Below are 21,369 nucleotides of genomic sequence, written 5' to 3'. Positions count from 1 at the left end.
GGTTGCAGGTGATCTTTCTCGCGGCGGCCCCGAGATACCAGGCAGGGCCCGGCCGCGGAGCCCACGGCACCCCGGGCCTCAGGGGCTACGCGACACCCAGCCTGAGCCCGGCCGCCCGGGTCCCAGCCCCCGGGCGCGCGGCGGAGCGCGGGGCGGCCACGTGACCCCGCCGGTTGCCCGGGAGACGGGCGGCGCTTTGTTCCCCAAGCCCCGACTGTGCCACCCGGCGGCCCGGCGCGGCGGCGGGGGTGCGCGCGGGGTCGGCCCGGGGCCTCCGCGTCGCCGCGCGGCCCCTCGCGGCCCCTCGCGGCCGCCCGCCCCCCGCCGCCGCGCCGCGGGTGGTACGGTCCGGGCCTCCAGGCCGCGCAGCCGCCACGCCTACCCAGAGCCGGCGGCCGGTGGCCCGGGAGGAGGTGAGCGGCGCGGGGCCGGAGCGCCGAGGGCTCCCCCTGCCGCCGGAGCCGCAGCGGGCTCGAGCCGGGGGTCCCGGGCCAGGAGGGCCGCCCCCCGCGCCGCCCCTCGGGCCCCCGCACCCCGCCGCCCGGCTCCCCTGTCCCGCTGGCCCCCGAGCGGCCCCGGAGCCGCCCGCCTGCTCCCGCCGCGTGGCCAGGCCGGGCGCGCCGGGCGGGGCTCCGCACCCGCGGCGGCAGGTGGAGAGCCCCCTTCCCCGACGCCCACGGCGCGTCCTTTCTCCCCAGTCCAGATTCCATCCGCAACATGCCGGACGTCGAGGACAGAATGCCCCTGACGGACCCGGGCGACGCCGAGTGCAGGTCCTGCAGGCCCGAGACCTCCGCCCCGACCCGGGACGGCGCGAGCGGCGTGGAGGACGCCCCCGCCTGTAGGTCCCGCGCGCCCGCCCGCCGCCGCTCCAGGGCGCCAGGGGTGCGGCCGGGCGGAGGGGAGGGGCCTCGGGCCCGGGGTTCGCCCTCGGCCCCGCCCGCCTCCGCTGCCCCCGCCGGGCGTCTGCTCACGGCTCCGGCCTCCCGCTCGGCCCGCGGGGAGCAGTGACCCAGGCGGCCTTACTTGAGTCGGACGGGGTCTGGGGCCCAGTGCGTTCGCAGCCATCCTTGTCGTTTGAGTTTGCAGGTGGAACTTGAGGGTTTTTAGAGACCCCCGGTGATCCCTGATGGGAATCGCTGGGCGCTTCATGGACTCGCAAACGACTGCCCCGGGCTCTAGTATTTCAGCGTTCCTTCGGGTCCCAGGTCTCTTCCATGCTTCCGTAGGTCTGCCCTCCCCGGGACTCCGGCATCCCTCTTACAGCAGTGCCTCTCGCGAACGTAAACAGGCCTCAGTCCGAAGGCCTCTCTCCACAGGCAGAGTTGACCTCTTGAAGATTGAAACGGCAGAAAGTAGTTCAAGGTCCCGGGGCTACGAGGTTGAAGGACACCGGTTTCTCCTGTAGCCGCATGGGGTCGCTGCTGGCTAACAAAATGGCCCCAAAGTGGCACATCGGGTGCCTGAGGATTTATTTAGATGTGAATGAACCTATTGTAGGGTGAAAGCCAATTTTTTGGTAAATACGGTGTAAACGACTTAAGTTCTTAAGCGGCTGTTTAAATGAATCCATAGGCAAAACAGCCCTAAAATGAGTAACGAAATTCCCCCTTTAAATAAAAAGGAATTTGAAATTTTGTAGGTGAGGTTGACTTGGTTCAGTTACTATATATCGTGTTGAAAATTTCTTTGTTCTTGGGATATGGATTTTAGAAATCTACTTTAGTTGTATTTTACCTCTCATTTCTCTTTGGTCCCTCCCCTTCCCTGAATTTTTATAGAGTTGAATAGTACCGTTCTTGTGAGCGGCCAAACCATCTTGTCAAAGGAGGCTCTGGACTTTGACTTATAGTTGGAAACTGTTTCTGTGGATAATTTTTCCTTCAGTCCTTCAATAAGCTGCTATATCTCAGTTTCCCGTGGAAGATTTTCTTTTATTTCTGATTAATGAAGTAATGGATTGTCTCTTTACATATTTGACTGTGTTTTGCCATTTTAGCTGAAACCAAAGGCTTCCAAGAGGCTTCAAAAACAAAGGGAACTTCAACTGTCCACTTGAGGCTCAGTTCATCTTTATTTTTACCTAAGCAAGGGCTCAGTGGCTTTTTGGTAAATTTTCAATCACTTTTTACCCATAAATTTTTATTTTAATTTCAAAATATTCAACTTTGTTGAAAAGTAAACTAATCAGTGAATGCCCACATTGTTAACATTCTGTGACATTGCACTCTCTCTCTACATATATGTATAATTTTCCTTTCTTACTGAAAGTTGGAGTCATGGCTTCAAAAATGTGATCATGTATCTCCTAAGAATAAAGGCATTCTCATGTAACCTCTTTTCAACAATAACGCTTTTTCCTTTTTTAAATCTTCTTACTTATGGACAATTTAAACATTTACAAAAGTAGACTAGCGTGAGGAACCATGTTTACTCATTACCCAGCTTCAACAATGATCAACTCCATGGTGCATCTTACTTCATCTATATCCCTTCCACATCTCGGAACCAGATACTCTTCTGTGGACAAATTATGAAGCGCTACTGAAAGAGAATGAGAAAATACAATTTACTCTGTGCAGCTTTGTTCCACATACCACGTGGTCCTTATAACTATGTTCTGCCTATTACATGAGAATGCCCTCAGCTGGGTCTTTACTAAGAACTTAAGGCAGTGGTTCCCAAATGCTAGTGCTGGTTTGTGACAAAATTCTTAGCAATATTTAGTGAAAGGAAATAAAGATGCTGTAATGAGTTTTTCCTAAAGCTAAATTGATTCAATGTAAAGGACTACTCTTTATTCTGACAACAGTCCCTTTCTGTTTGTGTGTGTGTGTGGGGGGGGGTTTGTTTTTTTGGGCAGTTAAGTTCTTCTTTTATGAAATGATGGTAGAGTGGATTTTTTTATTTGCTTATGTGCTTGTCTCACTGTCCAAAGTTGGCAAGTTGTCGGTTGCTCAGAATCTTTTTGGAAATGTTAGTAGCCTGTGAAATTCCAACACCTGGAACTGTTTTCTGAGACCAAGTGACACTGGTGCTGTTCAGTCCCATCTGTATGGAGAATTTAGCTTTCATCAGAGGCAGGACGAGGAAAGTAGAATCAGAATAACCCTAGAGAAATGCTTATTTTTGCAACTCACAAATTATTGTTTCTTTGATGCCTTAATTATTATTTTACTTTTCAAGAGAAAAGCTTGTAATTAGTTTTTGTTATTTGTAAAAGAGATGCTCTGTCTTCCCTTACCACCACACAGCACTACTATGCATCCAGGCCAAGGACTGCTGGCTACTATGTGCTGGAGTACTCTAGGCCCAAAGTTCAGAAAATATAAATGACTAGAACAGTTGAATGAGTTTGTATAAGATCAGTTTGATGAATCTAAATTTGGGGCCTACTCAGAGGGAATCTCTGAATAAAATAGAAATTCAGAATGACTTGTGTCCACTGTAAGTTCTTTTTCTTTTTTTTAATGGAGGTAAAATTGATGTTAACATTAGTTTCAGGTGTTCACCCAAAGTTCTTTCTGTCCCAGGTCTGATAGACACGGTTGATGATGTTTCTAAGCTGAGCAACAAGGTTGGAAAGAATCGTGGTTTGCACATGGAAGAAAAGGTTTCGCCTCCAAGCAGGTACCGGCTCTTCTGATTTTCCCATTTTATTCATCCCGGCATAACTATTTAGCAATAATGGCTTTTGACCAGACTCGAAGCATTTTTATTTAATAATAGTCAAGAAAACCGGGGGGGGGGGGGGGGGGGGGGATATGATGTTTGACTATAAAACTTAAAAGATCTCAACAACTTAAAAAATAATAGTTTTTAGTATTAGAGGGTCAAGAAGCAAATGTTATTTAATGAGTGAATAAGCCAAAGTGATTATTATTGGAATGTTCACTTTGCAGCCCCCATTAATAATAAAACATCAGTCTGATGGATTTCAGATCTTCTCTGATAGATGTGGAGGAAGTAGCCTGAGTAGCTAGCTATTGTGGCCATCAAGTTATCCCAAAACTTAGTGGCTGAAATGGTGTTCATTATTTCACGGTTTCTGTGGGTCAGAGATATGGGCATGGCTTAACGGTGTGCCTCTGGCTCTCGGTTCCCCACGAGGCTGCAGTCAACGTGTTGAGTGTTGGCCAGAGCCTCCTCAGCTCCTTGCCACACTCAGAGTGAGTGAGAGAATAAGGATGTGAGGAGATGGTGCCCAAGACAGAACCCACAGTATTTTTGTTGCCTCATCTCAGAAGTGACATCCCATCACCTTGGCTACATTCTGTTTGCCAGAAGGTAGATGCTAAACCCAGCCCACAACTCCCAGAGATGAGACTATACACCAGCGTGAATACCAGGAATCCTAGATCTTTGGGATTATCCTGTTGGCTGCCTGCCTCATAGTTCCCTCCAGTTACTCTTTTAAGTGACCATAGATGAAGCAGGCACAGATAAAATGTGAATGTTCGAATAGTAGTGTTTTCATTTCTTTTCTTTCCGACTTCATAAGTCAGTTTAATTTATGAATCAGGATCAGAACTCTGTTGATAAATAATGCTCTCCCACCTCCATCAAGCTTTGCTTTGGTTCTTAGTTATATGGAAGGTGTCACAAATAAGAACCATTTAGGAAGTATGAATTCAATGGCTGTGCTGGTTTATTGGTGGTTGAATGGGTAAATTCAGTGTCAGGTTTTAAAAACAGTTCTAATTTCCCACCAGTAGCTACATGAGGGCAGCTCGTGATCATTCGGCTTCCTTGAATGCCTTTGTTATCTGGCAGCAGTTACTAAGTGCTGTTCTCTACCACACTTCATTCCCCTCCTCTCCATGCCCTTGCCTGCTGCCAGCAGGTTGTCCATACCAAGCACAGCTTCTGTGGGACCAGGTTTTCACCTAAACCCACATCCCCTAACGTCTCTGTCACTGCTTAGGTATGTTGTTGACGGCAGGAGAGAAGAGCAAAACTAAAACCGGGAGTGAAGGTCTGCTAAAGGGGTGCTAATGAGGGAGTTGGGGGGGCAGGTAGAGGTGATGAGAGAGGGAGGAATGAACAGAGTAAATAGTACTAGTCAGAGCTGTGTTTTCACATAAGGTAATACAGAATTTAGATCAAGAAAGAGGTTGAAATAGAGTTTGACTCATTTTTGGCAATTGGCTCTCCTTTGTGCAAAGGACAGTGCTAGTGACAATTGCACACTACAAAGGGAAATCCCACATTTGAGCATTCACTCATCAGGCATATATTGAGCACTTATGTGGCGGGCAAAATGCTGGGTGCTGGGGATAGATAGAGATATAGCTATAGATAGATAAGGGACTGTCACCGCTGTCAGGAAGCTTTTGTAGGGGGACAGTTGAATAACAGAAAAAAAAATGATCAGTTCACTCATAGTTGTGTCTATAGAGTCTCATGAGAGTGCTCAATTGCTTAAGGAGGGTCAGAGAAGATCTGCCTAGAGAGGAAGACCTGAGTTGCTTATGAAGACTTGAGTTGATTTTAGAGGAGGAATAGATGCTGTCCAGATGGTCAACATGAGAAAGAATGCTCCTGGTAGAGGAAGCTATGTCAGAGGCAAGAATATGGTATGTTTTTTACAGGTACCTTGGTGTGGCTGAGCATGAAATGTGAGATAGGAGGAGATAAACCAGAGTGGGAGGCAGAGCAGTATCCAGAAGGGTCCTGTAAGTGGTTTTTGCTATGGTGAGGACTTTAAATGAGCGTGGCATCCTGATGAGAATCACACTTTAGAAGTCCTTGGTTTTAGAATGAATTGGTGGAGAACCGATTGAAAAGGGACAAGACTGAAAGCAGGGGGACCAGTGAATGGACTATGGCAGTAGTCCAGGTAAGAGATCATGGAAGGAAGGGATGGATTCCGGAGGCACTTAAGAAGCACGATTTATGAAACTTGGAGATGGATTGGATAGACAGGATGAAGAGAAGAGTTGAGAACAAGTCTAGTACACTTTAGATCATTGGGCAGATTATAGTTGGTTACCTCTGATGAGTGAAAGTGGTGTATTGGGAGAGGAACTTTGACTTTTTGTTTTATTCATCCTCATATTGCTTGTTTTTTGTTTCTTTCACAAGGAGCATGTGTTACTGCTGTATTTTTTTTTAAGGGGGATGTTTAATTCAAGAAAACCAGTAGCTACTTGGCAATGACTAGGTACAGACTTGTACTTTTCAAATGCTTCTTTTTCTTCTTACAACTCTCACCTGTAGACAAGAAACATTTTAATAAACTTTGAGAGGAAAATTCTTGTCATTTCTTTTTTTAAATTAATACACATTAAATGGGGATCCCTGGGTGGCGCAGCGGTTTGGCGCCTGCCTTTGGCCCAGGGCGCGATCCTGGAGACCCGAGATCGAATCCCACATCAGGCTCCCGGTGCATGGAGCCTGCTTCTCCCTCTGCCTATGTCTCTGCCTCTCTCTCTCTCTCTCTCTCTGTGTGACTATCATAAATAAATAAAAATTAAAAAAAAACACATTAAATGTTTAGTTTTTAAATTTTCTATTAACATATTTTCAATTTAGTTAACATATAGTGTATTATTAGTTTCAGAGGTAGAGTTTAGTGATTCATCAGTTGAGCATATAATACCCAATGCTCATTTCCTCAAGTGCTTGTCACCCAATTACCCCAATCCCCCACCCACCAGACACATTTTTAAAAGTAGTTTTGTTTTACAGAAAAATCAGAAAGTACAGAGTTCCCACACACCCCTCCCTCTGCAGCACACAGATTCCCTCATTGTTTACGTCTTGCAGTAAGTCATTTATCATAGTTGGTGATCCTAGTATTAATATGTTATTATTAACTCAAGTCCATAGTGTACATTAGAGTTCGTTTTTTGTATATTTTGTGGGTTTTTTTTACAAATGTATAATGTTATGTATTCATCATTTTTGTATCCAAAGCAGTGATTTCACTGTCCTAAAAATCTCCTGTACACCTTTTTCTTCCTGCCCCATGATTCCTCAGCAACCACTGATCTTTTTACTGTTTCCATTGATTCCCAGAATGTCCTATAATTAGAATCTTACAGTATGTAGCCTTTTCAGGTTGGCTTCTTTCATTTAGCAGTATGCATTTAAGATTCTTCTGTGTCTTTTTGGGGCTTGATGGTTCATTTCTTTTTAATGCTGAATAATATCCCATTATCCAGATATACCACAGTTTATTTACCACTCACCTACAGGATGACATCTTGGTGGCTTCCAAGTTTTGGAAATTATGAATAAAACTGGTCTAAACCTCCCTGTGCAAGTTTTTGGGTGGATATAAGTTTTCACCTCATTTGCTCAAATACAAAGGACAATTGCTAGACCATATGACAAGAGTATGTTTAATTTTCTAAGAAACTGCCAAACTGGGATGCCTGGGTGGCGCAGCGGTTGGGCACCTGTCTTAGGCTCAGGTCGTGATCCCGGGATCTAGGATTGAGTCCTGCATTGGGCTCCCTGCATGGAGCCTGCTTCTTCCTCTGCCTGTGTCTCTGCCTGTCTGTGTCTCTCATGAATGAATGAATGAATGAATGAATGAATAAATCTTTTAAAAAAAGAAAAGAAACGAAACTGCCAAACTGTCTTCCAGAGTGGCTGTACCATTTTGCATTTCCCCCAGCAATGAGTTAGAGTTCCTAGAATTGCTCCATATCCTCACCAGCATTTTGGTGGTGTCAGTATTTTGATCGGGGCAGTCTCATAGGCTTATATGGGTATGTCATTGTTATTTTAACTTGCAGTTCCCTGATGACAAGATGTTGAACATCTTTCATATGCTTATTTGCCATCTGTATGATGACTTTGGTGAAGTGTCTGTTCAGAGCTTTCCCCATTTTAAAAATTGAGTTGTTTTCTTCTTGCTGAGTCTTAAGACTCAGTATTTTGGATATTGGGTCTTTTTTTTTTTTTTTTTTAAAGATCTTATTTATTTATTCATGAAAGACAGAGAGAGAGAGGCAGAGACACAGGCAGAGGGAGAAGCAGGCTCCATGCAGGGAGCCTGATGTGGGACTCCATCCCAGGTCTCCAGGATCAGGCCCTGGGCTGAAGGCGGCGCTCAATCGCTGAGCCACCCAGGCGTCCCTTGTTGTTGTATTTAAAACGTCACTGCCAAACCCAAGGTCACCTACTTTTCTCCTGTGTTGTCATCTACATTTTACATGTAGGTCTGGGATCTATCTGTGGAAGCTATAAGATACATTTTTTTTGTTTGTTTATGGAGATCCACTTGTTCTAGCACCACATGCTGAAGAGCCTATCCTGTCTAAATTGAATTGCCTTTTGCTTCTATTTTTTATTTTATTTAAAGATTTTATTTGTTCATGAGAGACACAGAGAGAGAGCAGAGACACAGAGGGAGAAGCAAGCTCCCTGCAGGGAACCCGATGCAGGACTCGATCTCAGGACCCGGGATCACCCCCTGAGCTTAAGGCAGATGCTCAACTGCCTGAGCCACCCAGGCATCACTATTTTTTTTTTTAAAGGAGAAGAGATAACATCTTTCTGGCCTCCATCACTGGCTACCTGGTAGTGCCACTACGATTGGGAATACAGGAGGGACAGGTTTGGAAGGGGAAGATACTGAATTGAGTTTTAGACCTGCTGATTTGGAAGTACCTGTGGATATTTCAGTATTAGCAAGGAAGGAGAATCCTTTTCCAGATTTTAGGACTATAAGAGAATAAAAGATCCTTTAGTTTCTTGCTGTATGTATGCATAAATGGAAACTAAGTCATGTATTATCTAGCCTAGTTGCAAAGTCGGTACTAAAGCTGGCTTGACCTCTCTTGAGGGTTCTTCCTGCTGCAGAGGGAGGGCTGCTTGGAATCATGAGAAGCCCTCTTGAGAGCTTTCACTAATGTGCTTGGCATCCAGGTCTGACCCCAGCTTGTTCAACTTTGCTGCGGCCCAAACATAGTTCCTGGCCTTTTCCTGTCAGTGTGATTGTCTTTGTCATATCAAATATGTTTATTTGGGTCTTGGGAGAGAATGACCTTATAACAGTTTTTAGAGAAAGTAATTTGCTCATTTAACCCTCTTTACAGTTTGGAAGATAAGGTCAAGGAGACCATGCACAATGCCTTTTGGAACCATCTCAAAGAGCAATTGTCAGCTACTCCCCCAGACTTCAGCTGTGCTCTTGAACTTCTGAAAGAAATTAAAGAGGTGAGTGACCGATCTTCCATCTGTAGATGTAAATTTCCTACACATCCCCAAGGTCATTGGGTGGCAGTGGCTAACAGATCCAACCTGAACACAGTCCAGGACTCAGTCAGAGTCTCATCAGTAGACAGAAATCACACAGTAGTTTCAACATAAAAATGATTATAACATGGAATCAAAGAAACAAGAGCTTTGAGCTAATAAAAAGCAAAGAAAACTCTAAAGTGTGCTAAAATATCAGAGAGGAGGAAGATACACCCTACCCCTAGGGCTGCGATAGAACACTCACAGCAGTGTTTGGGAGGGTGTGGGTGTGTTGCTTCTGCCCATCCTGCGCTGCAGGATCTGGTGCTGGGACAGCTGCCTGTGCAGGCGGAGCCTGGCACTGGACAAGTAGCCACTTGCCCTGCAGGAGCTGAACACACTGGTGAAGGTGCTCAGGCTGCAGGAGCCAGCCACAGGCAAAGCCACACACCCATTTTGCAGAACGCGAAGTGAGTATTGCAGAACCGTGAAGAGAAGCTCTTGCCTCTTCCAATGTCTTTGTAGTATGTGGTGGGCACACCCTAGGGTGACCCCCCAGTGATCCACACCTTTGTATATAGTCCGCTCTCCTTGAGTGTGGATGAGATCTATAATTTGCCTCTAACCAATATGCAAGGGTGCTGAGATGCTGCTCCTAGAAATACATTTCGCTAGGTGAGACTCTGTCTTAGCCGACTGGAGAAACTCTCTTGCTGGCCTTGAAGAAGTGGATGGGTGTATAGTGAACTGCCTCTGGAGAGGGTCATGGGGCAGGGAAATGCACGGCCTGTAGGATCTGACAGCAGCATCCATCCAGCAAGTCTGCTGTAACGAACTGTGCCATTTGAATGAGCTTGGTAGCAGAGTCCTACCCAGTCAAGCTTCCCAGTGAGAATGTACCTCAGCCAACACCTTGACAACACCTTGCGGGATGCGGGACAGAGGGCCAAGTTAAACCATGCCTGGGCTCCTGCCCCACAGAAATTGTGAGATAAATGTATGTGCTGTGGTAAACCTGTTTATTATTTTATTTTATTTATTTTATTTTATTTTATTTTATTTTAATTTAATTTAATTTAATTTAATTTAATTTTATTTTATTTTATTATTTTATTATTTTATTTATTTTTTAACCTCTCCGTTTATAGTAATTTGTTATACAGCCCAGAAAACTACTAGTGCCCTCTACAGATTAAACTTAACCATTGTGCCACCTGGTAAAGAAAAGATATTGCAAGGGCTTCATTTTCTCAGAGCAGAGACATGAATGATGAATTTGGAATTGAGAGACAGTTGATAACTGTCACATTCCCCTCTGCTGGCTGCTCAGCTTCTGTATGCACCTGTCCACACGCATTTCAGTTTATGAAAAGATCTCTATTTCTGCCTGCTAAGATGCAGTTGTCTTTCCAGACATTTCCTCATTTTCATTCTTTCCAGAAAATGAGGAGACTCACGGTCCCAACAGTTGCTGTGTCTTTTGTTATCAAATTCAGAGTGCCACCAAATATTCTGTTACTTAAAGTCTAAATTGTACAGTTAGCTTACAACAACCAATCTGTAAAATAATAGTGGGAAGAGGAGGAGAGAAGAAAGTGGTTAACGTGTACAGATAAACCTGTGCCTGTGACAGGCAAAGAGAAAACTTGTAGTCATCATTTCTGTAATTGGTCACAAGTCTATGGTGGATATCCATGGCTTCCTTCTACTTTTTATTCCATATTTCCCTTGCCCTCAGCCCAAGCCTTAGCTGGGTTGGATGTCTTTATATGGTGAAGTGACCCAAACCTTCACTGCCAAAGAGTCTGAGTCCTTAAGCATTTTGCTGTTGTTTGTTTGCTGTGGTTTTCCATTAACTTTTGTTACTGGATGTGAAAGCACTGAAAGAAACCTAAGAGAATCATCTTGCCTTCATTGTGTAGCATCAACCTGGTTTCTCCTTCATACTCAGGATCATGTTTTTTTAAAAAGATTTTATTGACTTATTCATGAGAGACACAGAGAGAGAAGCAGAGACACAGGCAGAGGGAGAAGCAGAGCTCCATGCAGGGAGCCCAATGTGAGACTTGATCCCGGGAGCCCTGAGCCAAAGGCAGAAACCCAACCGCCAAGCCACCCAGGTGTCCCCATACTCAGGATCATTTACTCTCACCTGTAGAATAATCCCTTTTTCACCATATTGGTTCAGTGGTATAAGGAGCACAGAATGAACATATGCAGTCTCATCTTCTAATTCACTGGGACCAGTGCAAGCATTCCTCCCAAATCAGCAAAGCCTAAAGTTGGCAAGATGGGCAACAAAAATTCTGCAGAGAGGTTATTAAGTATAATAGTAAAAGGAACCAGTCCTCTTTCCACCCCTAGATTCCTAGGACCCTGTTTTCTGGCTTTGGGAAACTGTACCATGGAATGGCCTTTGATTCAAAGAATATATTGCATCTTATAAGATAGAACCTCTTCTTTTCAAGATATTGTCCCTCAACTCATGCTGTAATAGAGTCTTCAATAAGCCATTCCACTTTTCAGTTAAGGCCTGTTGATTCAAGGGGTATGAACCCATTGCTGTATTTCCTGTGTTATAAAGTGCTCTGTGATCAGGGGCAATGGTATGGGGCATGCCGAGACGGTGGATCAGGCAGTCTGTAAGTACACAGATGTTGGTGCTGATAGAAGCATTGCAGAGAGAGAAGACAAATCCATATCCAAAATATATATCTGTTACAGTGAGAGTGACTGCTGCCTCCATAGTGGTAGAAGGTCCAAAGAAGTCATCTGCCACTAGGTGGCTGGCTCATCCTTCCTGGGGAATGGCTTAGTCATTTGTGTTTTTTAGGATTTTTTAAATTGTAAACATACATAAAATTTTTACCGTTTTAATTATTATTTTCTTTTTAAAGTAGGCTCCGTGACCAACGTGGGGATTGAACTCATGACCCTGAGATCAAGAGCTTTAGGCTCTACCAATTGAGCTAGCCAGACACCCCACCATTTTAATTATTTCTCAGTGTTAAAATTCAGTGGCATTAAGTACATTCACAATGTTTTGTGACCATCATACTATCCATTTCCAGAACGTTCTTCTCTTCCCAAGCAGAAACTGTACCCATTAACAGTAACTCTTCATTCTCTTCTTCCTCCGGAGTCTGGTATCCTCCATTATACTTTTGTGTCTGTGTGCTTGACTACCCTAGGTACCTCCTATAAGGGGAATTGTATGATATTTGTCCTTTTGTATATGGCAGATTTCACTTTAGTATAATGTTTTCAAGGTTCATCCCTGTTGTCAGCATGGGTCAGAATTTCATTCCTCTTTATGACCCCATAAAATTCCATTGTATGGAGATATTCTGTGTTTTGTTTACCCATTTATCTGTTGATGGATGTTTGTGTCGTTTTCACATTTTTGCTATTGTGAGTAATACTGCTATGAATATTTGTGTGCAAGTTTTTGTTTGAACGCCTGTTTTCTGCTCTTTTGGGTATATACCAAGGGGTGCCATTGCTGAATTTGAGAAACTACAGTGGCTGCGCCGCTTTACATTCCTGCCAGCAAGGTATAAGGGTTCCAGTTTTTCCCACGTTTTCCCCAATGCTTTTTTTCTCTTATCATTATAGCCATCTTAGTGGCTATGAAGTGGAATCTCACTGTGGTTTAGGTCTGCACTTCCCTGATGGGTGGTTAATGGTGTTGAGCATCTTTCCCTGTGCTTATTGCCCAAGGTCTGCCATCTTTGGAGAAAGGTTGACTCAAGCCCTTTGTCAACCTTTTTTTTTTTTTTTTTTTTTTTTTTAAGATTTTATTTATTTATTCATGAGAGACACAGAGAGAGGCAGAGACACAGAGAGGGAGAAGCAGGCTCCACACAGGGAGCCCAATGTGGGACTCGATCCAGGTCTCCAGGATTATGCCCTGAGCCAAAGGCAGTGCTAAACCACTGAGCCACCCAGGAATCCCCCCCCCCCCCCCCCCCCCGCCTTGTCCATTTTTAAATGAGGTTGTTTGTCTTTTGTTGAGTTGTAAGAGTTCTTTATATATTCTATTCAAGGAAAGTAGCCCCTTGTTAGGTAAGTGATTTGCAAATATATTCTCCCATTCTGTGGGTAGTCTTTTCACTCTCTTGATAGTTTCTTGGGCACAAAAGTTTTATTTCTGATGAAGCCCAGTTGATCCAGCCTGTTCCTTCTGCCTTTGGTGTCCTGTCTTACCAGATCCAGGATTATGAAGATTTATCCCTTTATTTTCTTTGAAGAGTTTTAGAATTTTAGCTCCTCTGTTTAGATCTTTGATCCATTTTGAGCTTTTTTTTTTTTTAAATTTTTATTTATTTATGATAGTCACAGAGAGAGAGAGAGAGAGAGAGGCAGAGACACAGGCAGAGGAGAAGCAGACTTTTGCACCGGGAGCCTGACGTGGGATTCCATCCCGGGTCTCCAGGATCGTGCCCTGGGCCAAAGGCAGGGGCCAAACCACTGCACCACCCAGGGATCCCCCATTTTGAGCTATTTTTTAAAATAAGATGTTAGATAAGGGTCCAACTTCAACTTTTTTTTAAGATTTTATTTATTAATTCATTCATGAAAGACACAGAGAGGGGCAGAGACACAGAGAGGGAGAAGCAGGCTCCACGCAGGGAGCCCAATGTGGGACTCGATCCCGGGTCTCCAGGATCTCGCCCTGGCACCTCCAGGCAGGTCTAAACCGCTGAACCACCCAGGGATCCCCCAACTTCAACTTTTAAAAAAATATTAATTTACTTATTTTAGAGAGTAGGGAAGGGGCAGAAGGAGGAAGAGGGGAAAAGTCTTAAGCAGACTCCATGCTTAGCACAGAGCCCAATGCTAGGCTTGATCTCATGACCCAGAGATCACAACCTGAGTTGAAGCCAACTCGCAGCTGACCCACCCGACTTCATTCTTTTGCATGGATAACTACCCAGTTTATTCACCATTTGTTGAAGATACTGTCCTTTTTCCATTGAATGGTCTTGGCATTGTTTAAAAACATTTGACCATATCTCCAGGTTTTATTTCTGGGCTTCCTATTCTGTTCTTCTGTTCTGTAGATCTGTCCTATTCCAGTATATGCTTGGTCACCTTTGGGCCATTTCATCTGGTAATAGATTGCTGTGGGCCGGGCCTAATCTTATGGTTAGGTAGGCTGGACAACACATAGTTCCTCATGGAAAGCTCAGGCCACGTGGCCACCCATGTCGTATGTGAGGTGTTTACTTCTACAGAAGCCCAGGAGCAAGCCAGAAACTATTTCTCAAAAGGCAAACCATGATTGGCAGAAAAAGGCATAGATTTGCTCTAAATTCCTAAAGGTCTTGTTGTGATGCTCTCTTTGGAACCTGCCAGAGGCTGTATTACAGCAACCTTACTTGCCGCAGACACTGTAAGTATCATTGAACCTGCTGGATTATAAAGCCCAAATGGCAGAGCCTACTTTTGCTCTGGTTCCCACTTGAAACTGGAAACCTTTTGAGTGACTCTAAATGAGTTCTGCAGGAGTAAACTCAAAGGTGGCCTATGTTGCCTCAAAAACCCAGAAAGGCCTACAAGTATTGTGCCTCTTCTTTCATGGTAGGTGGTCTGAGGTACAGCAAGTTGACTCAGCTTGGAGGGGGATAGCTTGACAAGGTGCAGACCACTGAAGCTCTGGCACCTTCACTGAGGTGAGAGGCTGCTGACATTTTGTGGGGATTATCTGCCATCCTGTAATTTGCACATTTCCCTAAGGCATCTAAGGTACTTGCTACTCGTGCTACTCATGCTCATCAGAGCCAGTGGATATATGGCCTTTGAGTCAGGCCTCACCCGTGGTACGATACGATTTTGTATCAGTCAGGGTCCGATCAGGAGAAGGAACCCACACTTTGCTTCTGAGTGAAGCAAAGCTGCAGCAGCATAGGTGGTGCCACAGAGGAGCTCACCAGAGCCCAGGCAGGGGGACCTCTCCCTTGGGCAGTTTCTCTTTAGCACCCTCTATTAACAAAACTTAACCTCATGCCAGCCAGCAAGGGAAAAACAGATGAAGGGCTTGGCTCTGTTACCATTGCGTAGGCCCTGAAGGAGGGTAGAGTTGGCACAGAGGGCCTTCGACTGCTAACCGGTGAGCTGCACCATTTTAAATAGTGCAGAGAAACTTGTATTTAAGATGAAGTGAAACAGCTGGGAATCCTGCTCTGACCACACAGTAGTCCATTCAATTAAAAACAACTGGTAACTGGACCACACCACTGCATCCCCCGGCATGGTGTTACTGAGGCACAGAAATGAATAAGAGAGTCTCTCTTCACAGGGAGCTTATGTTTTGGAGTTAAAAGGCTATTTCCAATGCCTCTTAACTGGTCCTTGGCCTATTTCATCCTTGCCATTTGAAGTAAAATAATCTTTAAAAATGCCTGCTTTGGGGCATGTGGGTGGCTCAGTCAGGTAGGCGTGTGACTCTTGCTTTCAGCTCAAGTTATGATCTCAGGTCATAAGATCAAGCCCCATGTCAAGCCCCACACTCTGCAAAGTCTGCTTGAGATTCTCACTCACTCTCTCTCTCTGCCCCCCTTCCCCTAAGCACTTGCTCTCTCAAACAAATAAATAATAAAGCAAACCCACCTTTTAAAATTAAGAGCACCTCATCACCATGTGATATGTGTATTTTATATTTGTTGTACTTTGCATTTCTTTTTTCCACATTCCTTGATTTTACTTATCTCTTCATCTCATTCTGCCTAGAAAATGATGCACTGTGGTTGTACTGACCTAAAGCCCTGAACTATCATTGGCCTCTCAACAAAGATAAATAATATTCTCGGGAAAATTTAGTGACCCTGCTTCTCGGTTCCTAAGAGACAGGCTGATGCCCTTGGCTAAAGGGGTTGTGCGTTAGAGAAGGTTTGGGGCTCCACACAGAGTGCAACTCCCTCTGACTTTCTTTCTTGGGCAGATCTTGCTCTCACTGCTGTTACCACGCCAGAGCCGCCTAAGAAGTGAGATTGAAGAAGCACTGGATACAGAGCTCCTCAATCAGAAAGCAGAACATGGAGCCCTGAATGTCCCTCATCTCTCTAAGTACATTCTCAACATGATGACTTTGCTGTGCGCACCAGTTCGAGACGAAGCAGTACAGAATCTAGAGAACATTACGGACCCTGTTCGGTTGCTGAGGTGTGAAACTTGGCTGCTGTCCTTGGAAACCTGCCTCAGCCCCTGGGCCAGGAAAAGCAGGGCCAGACACTCAATTACAACCCCTGTCTTGGCTGGCTCTTCCCTCCTGAAGACCTGAGCATTGTTCTTTGCTCTTCACTGACCTGTTAGCTTCTTTTTTTGTCCCAAAGATGGCCTTAGGTTGGTCAGGCCTCCTGTAGAACATCATATCATAAAACGTTAGAGTATGTGATCCTTCCAAGGTATTCAAATACCCTGTCCCCACATTTTCTCATTGCAGTTTATACAGCATGAGGGGACAGGGATGGGAGGCTATCCCTACTTAATAACTGTAGGAACCAAGACCCAGAAAATTAGAAGAAGGGTGGGGGGACAAGCGATTGGCCTAGAAATTGCTTCAGATACAGCATCACCTATAATCCCTCTTTCCAGACAGATTAATTAGCACGCGGGTGTGTTTCCTTTCTCTGACTCTACCTTTTAAAAAGACGATAGAATCATCCTGTGGAAAGAGAGCTAGCCTGGAGGCTTCAAGTTCCAGAGACCTCTCTGTTCCTTGCTCTGCCATCACTTACTCTGGGGCCTCGGGTCCACAGAGCCATCTTTTGTAAATTTAGGAGATGGGACTAATTTTCAAGCCCCTTCTAACCCTGGAATACAGTGATTTAATGACACTTCCCTCTCGCTGGATTTCCTTTCATGGTATATTTTATTTTCTTTTATGTCAGAGGGATCTTCCAGGTTCTGGGGCTGATGAAAATGGACATGGTGAACTACACTATCCAGAGCCTTCAGCCTCACCTGCAGGAACATTCCATCCAGCACGAACGGGCTACGTTCCAGGAACTCCTCAATAAACAGCCAAGTATGTAAATAACTTGAGGGCAGAAGTGAGAAGATGTGATCTTGTTTGGATCTGGCTTCTGTGATGTTAGAGAATACTCTGTCTCTTGGGAACAGAAAATTTCTTCCTCAGGTGGGGTTGGGGTAGGGGAGACGGAAGAGTGGTCTAAGACAAACCACTCCCCCTTCCCCCCAACCAAAGCATTTATTTATTGACCAGGAGCAGATCTTGAAAAGAACGTTAGTCTTGAAGCTTTAGGAACACTGGATGCTGAAGATGCCTGCCCACCCTCTTCCTACCCTAGGTCTCCTAGATCACACCACCAAGTGGCTGACCCAAGCAGCAGCAGACCTCACCATGCCACTCCCGACTTGCCCCGACACTTTGGACTCCACCAGTATGGCCTCCTCCTCCCCGAACGAGGCAGTCAGCAGCCCAGAGCCCCTTAGCCCTACAATGGTGCTATCGCAGGGTTTCCTGAACCTCCTTCTCTGGGACCCGGAAAATGAAGAGTTCCCTGAGGTAGGCCTGTGGAGGGCATCCCCTGACAGTGTACTCGGCACTCCCTCATGACTCTCCCCTCCTGACGGCCTCTCCTTCCTGGCTTCCCCAGACACTGCTGATGGACAGGACCCGGCTGCAGGAGCTGGAGTCTCAGTTGCACCAGTTGACCATCCTGGCCTCAGTTCTGCTAGTGGCCAGTAGTTTCTCAGGCAGTGTTTTGTTTGGCTCACCTCAGTTTGTGGATAAGCTGAAACATATAACCAAAGACCTGATGGAGGAGTTTAAGTCCAGGTGAGCTGCATGGATTTTTGGTGACAGTAGGACCAATGACCATGGAAAATGTCCAAGAAAGTCTTAAAAATGTATATATACACATATATAAATAAATTCCACAGGGCTGAAGAATTGAGTGGACACCAAACTCTTACCCAGAGTTGATTTTATAATTTATCTTGTTTTCTAAGAAGTAGAACATGGTATCATATATAGAGAGTAGTCAGGATCTGGAGCATAGCAGTGAGGAGGGTGAACCTACCTACTTACAGGGACTGGGGTGAGGGCAGGGAGATGACTGAGAGTCTCCCTCAAATGGGCCCAGCTTTTGGCATGGAGCTTCCCCGGCTCTGTGGCTCTGGGTCTGTGGCATTGCCATCTGCTGGGTCCCAGCTTACTCTCCTTCATGGTCTAGGCCTGAGGAGGCTCTGCAGACTGTGAGTGAACAGGTGTCTCAGGAAATCCATCAAAGCCTCAAGAACATGGGCCTTGCTGCTCTGAGCAGTGACAACACAGCATCTCTGATAGGACAGCTCCAGAACATTGCCAAGAAGGAAAATTGTGTCCGCAGTGTCATTGGTGAGCGTGACCATGGAAGTGGTGAGAGTGTTTTGGGGAGAGGTAGATCCCATCCCTGGAAGTCAGTTACTGAACCATTTAATGATAGAAAGCATGATTACTAGACAAGTCACTTGTTTAGGCTTTAGTTTTTTCAAAATGCTGGGTTGAAAATATATTTCTTTCAGTTTATTTTTTTAAAGATTTTATTTATTTATTAGTGAGACACACAGAGAGAGAGAAAGAGAGAGAGAGAGGCAGAGACACAGGTAGAGGGAGAAGCAGGCTTTATGCAGGGAGCCCGATGTGGGACTCGATCCGGGGTCTCCAGGATCATGCCCTGGACTGAAGGCAGTGCTAAACCGCTGAGCCACCGGGGCTGCCCTGTTTCTTTCAGTTTAAAGACTGATTCTGGTTCTAAGGAATGTTTGCACCCAGGATTCATGACTTCTGGGTATGACATCCTGTTCAACCAACCTGGTTAAGTCATCCCTGGCCTTCTGGGTCATTTTCTGATTAGTCCAAGACATGACATAGCCCTCACCTACCAGCAACAAGAAACTGATGCTGAATCAGCTAGAGGACATGTTCCTGCAGCAAGGACTCATCCCTGTTGGAATGGACGGCATGAACCTGACCTTGCTCTTAACCTCAGCCATCCAAAGCATCAGTCTAAGATCCTTCATGTTAGATACTCACTCAAGATCTACTGGTGGAAGCTTAAGTCATCTTTTGACTAGTCAGGAATTTACTAGCCCACTAGTCTGTGACCTTTGCTTTGTCCTTGGGAGCTAGATAGCATCCCCCTTCTGGAGCAACACAAATTTCCTTATCTCCAGGTGAGTGGGTAGGCTAGTGAATATCTTGGTTAACTTAGAACTTGAGTGAGTGGAGTGTAGAGGCTGTGTTGCTTCCTGAAAGTTGTTTGCTCACTGTCTTATCCTGCTCATAGATCAGCGGATCCACCTGTTTCTCAAATGCTGTTTGGTCCTCGGTGTGCAGAGATCTCTCTTAGACCTCCCTGGAGGCCTCACTGTCATCGAAGCAGAACTGGCGGAACTAGGCCAAAAGTTTGTCAGCCTAACGCATCACAATCAGAAAGTGTTTGGCCCCTACTACACAGAGATCCTAAAAACCCTCGTCCCTCCAGCCCAGGCCCTGGACACAGAGGTGGAGTCCATCTGAATGCACCAGCTCAAAGCCCTGGCCCCTGGATCCCAGGAGAGAAGCTCATCGTTCTCTGGGGTGGCTGACCAGTGACCGTCAGAGCAGGAAGCCCTCCTCCCTCCTGCAGCTGGCACACCAGGGCTGTAGCAAGCAGCGTGTAAATACCCGCTGGCCCAAACTCCCTTACTAATAAACTTCTGAACCCCAGGCAAACCTCCACTCCTCCTGTGCTGTGGCTGTGTCTGGGCCCTGTGCCCTGAGCCCCCGACTAGCCGAGAAGCCAGAAGACCCCCAGTCTTCCTCCACGGGCTGGGCACTCCCTCTGGCATGTGGAGCTGAGAAGCTGAGACACCCAGGCCCTAGTGTTCTTAAGGGTAAAACATTTATCTCAGGGCTCTGAGAAGCCTGTAGAGGTATCCAAAGTGTGAGTATAAGGGCTTCTCTGAAAGCCAGAAATTCATTTTGTCCAGTTCAGCTCAGGATTGGGCATGTGAACAAAGTTTTTGGAAACTTCATTTCTAGGACCAGATTCCCCTGAAGGTTTCCAATGATGCAGCAAGAAATCAAGAAATAGTAAGAGGCTCAGCTGCTGCTTCTGTGGGTGGATCTGTGGGGAGCAAGAGCAGGGGCGCAGACTAAGGGCACAGGAATGGGTGTTGGCTGTGAGCCTGCGATTCATAGAGGGCGGGTCTTGGGGTTCCTGGGACTCCTCTCCAGCAGTCAAGGGGTGGGCTTGAACGGTTTGCTCTGTGATTGACTTCCATCATGTCTGCAGTTGGTCCTATCCTACGACTGTGCCAGTTTCCTGTTCCCTCGTCTCTAAGCTTAGACACCCCGCTCTGACAGGCCAAGTGGGCACTTAAAGGTGCTTCAGCCTCTGTCCTCCTTCCCTCTTCCAGGCTGGGACTCTGTCGGTTGGTTCTGGGGAGGGCCAGCCCTTGCCTGCTGGCACTGGAGAGATGCAGCCTACCCTCCTCCAGCTGACTGCAAACCGACCAGTCCCATCTAGGGTGGCAAGGTGAGGAACATGTTGCCCTTAGGCTTGGCCCCCTTTAAATATCAGTCAAGGGGAAATGAACATTCCCTTATGGGCTGTCAAGGTAATGTGAAGGGAACAATGTTCTTACCATTTTGAGAATGGAGGGAGCCATGTGTGACACAGAATCCAGGAAGGACGCAGAAGAGGCATCTGAGTTCCATCAGCCCCGGGTTTGTTCTTAACTGACTTCCTTTCTAGAAGGATAACCCAGAAGGGGGATGCAGCCGGGTCACCAGAGTGGCTGTGACAGGCTGGAGGGCCTGGAGAGACCCCCCTCAGGATGGGGAAGCCTAGGAAAGGGGCGTGTTTCATCAACAGCAAAACTTGCCCAGATGGGTTCTCCAATCTGCAATGATGGGTTTGAATTTCTTAAAAGCCCAGATCTTAGGGATGTCTGGGTGGCTCAGTGGTTGAGTGTCTGCCTTTGGCTCAGGCATGATCCTGGGGTCCCAGGATCGAGTCCCACATCGGGCTCCCTACAGGGAGCCTGCTTTTCCCTCTGCCTGTGTCTTTGCATCTCTCTCTCTGTTTCTCATGAATAAAATCTTTTTTAAAAAAATCCACAGTTTGGAAGCCTCTTCATAGAGCCAGAGGTGCTCTGCAGGGACATCTATGAGAAGGACTGCTG

General features: G+C 46.1%; 1 protein-coding gene across 7 annotated transcripts; it reads left to right on the top strand.

Annotated features, from left to right (window-relative positions):
* The first annotated feature begins 269 nt into the window (after positions 1-269).
* TCP11 (t-complex 11) lies at positions 270-19,921 on the top strand. Of its 7 annotated transcripts, none has more exons than XM_049092053.1 (10): positions 359-413; positions 699-841; positions 3,534-3,630; positions 9,051-9,171; positions 16,136-16,356; positions 17,085-17,221; positions 17,505-17,722; positions 17,814-17,995; positions 18,393-18,556; positions 19,488-19,921. In XM_049092053.1, the coding sequence occupies exons 2-10, from the start codon at positions 718-720 to the stop codon at positions 19,718-19,720; spliced, it is 1,497 nt and encodes a 498-aa protein (XP_048948010.1). In that variant the 5' UTR covers positions 359-413; positions 699-717; the 3' UTR covers positions 19,721-19,921. The 7 variants fall into 7 exon arrangements, 6 of the variants coding, with proteins under 6 accessions (XP_035553527.1, XP_048948010.1, XP_035553526.1 ...); XR_004804155.2 differs by lacking the exon at positions 359-413 and adding an exon at positions 19,056-19,374 and having other exon boundaries at positions 645-841; positions 19,488-19,625; XM_049092054.1 differs by lacking the exon at positions 359-413 and adding an exon at positions 2,000-2,109 and having other exon boundaries at positions 736-841.
* The last annotated feature ends 1,448 nt before the right edge of the window (positions 19,922-21,369 follow it).

This window comes from Canis lupus, chromosome 12, assembly GCF_003254725.2.
Source record: "Canis lupus dingo isolate Sandy chromosome 12, ASM325472v2, whole genome shotgun sequence".
NCBI classification, from domain to species: Eukaryota; Metazoa; Chordata; class Mammalia; order Carnivora; family Canidae; genus Canis; species Canis lupus.
This window is presented reverse-complemented; position numbering and strand designations above follow the sequence as displayed.

Coding starts and splice junctions, on each gene's coding strand:
- TCP11 (XM_049092053.1), top strand. CDS start 718: ATGCCGGACGTCGAGGACAGAATGCCCCTGACGGACCCGGGCGACGCC. Junction 3,631..9,050: donor AAGGTTTCGCCTCCAAGCAG/GTACCGGCTCTT, acceptor CCCTCTTTACAG/TTTGGAAGATAAGGTCAAGG. Junction 18,557..19,487: donor TTGTGTCCGCAGTGTCATTG/GTGAGCGTGACC, acceptor TCCTGCTCATAG/ATCAGCGGATCCACCTGTTT.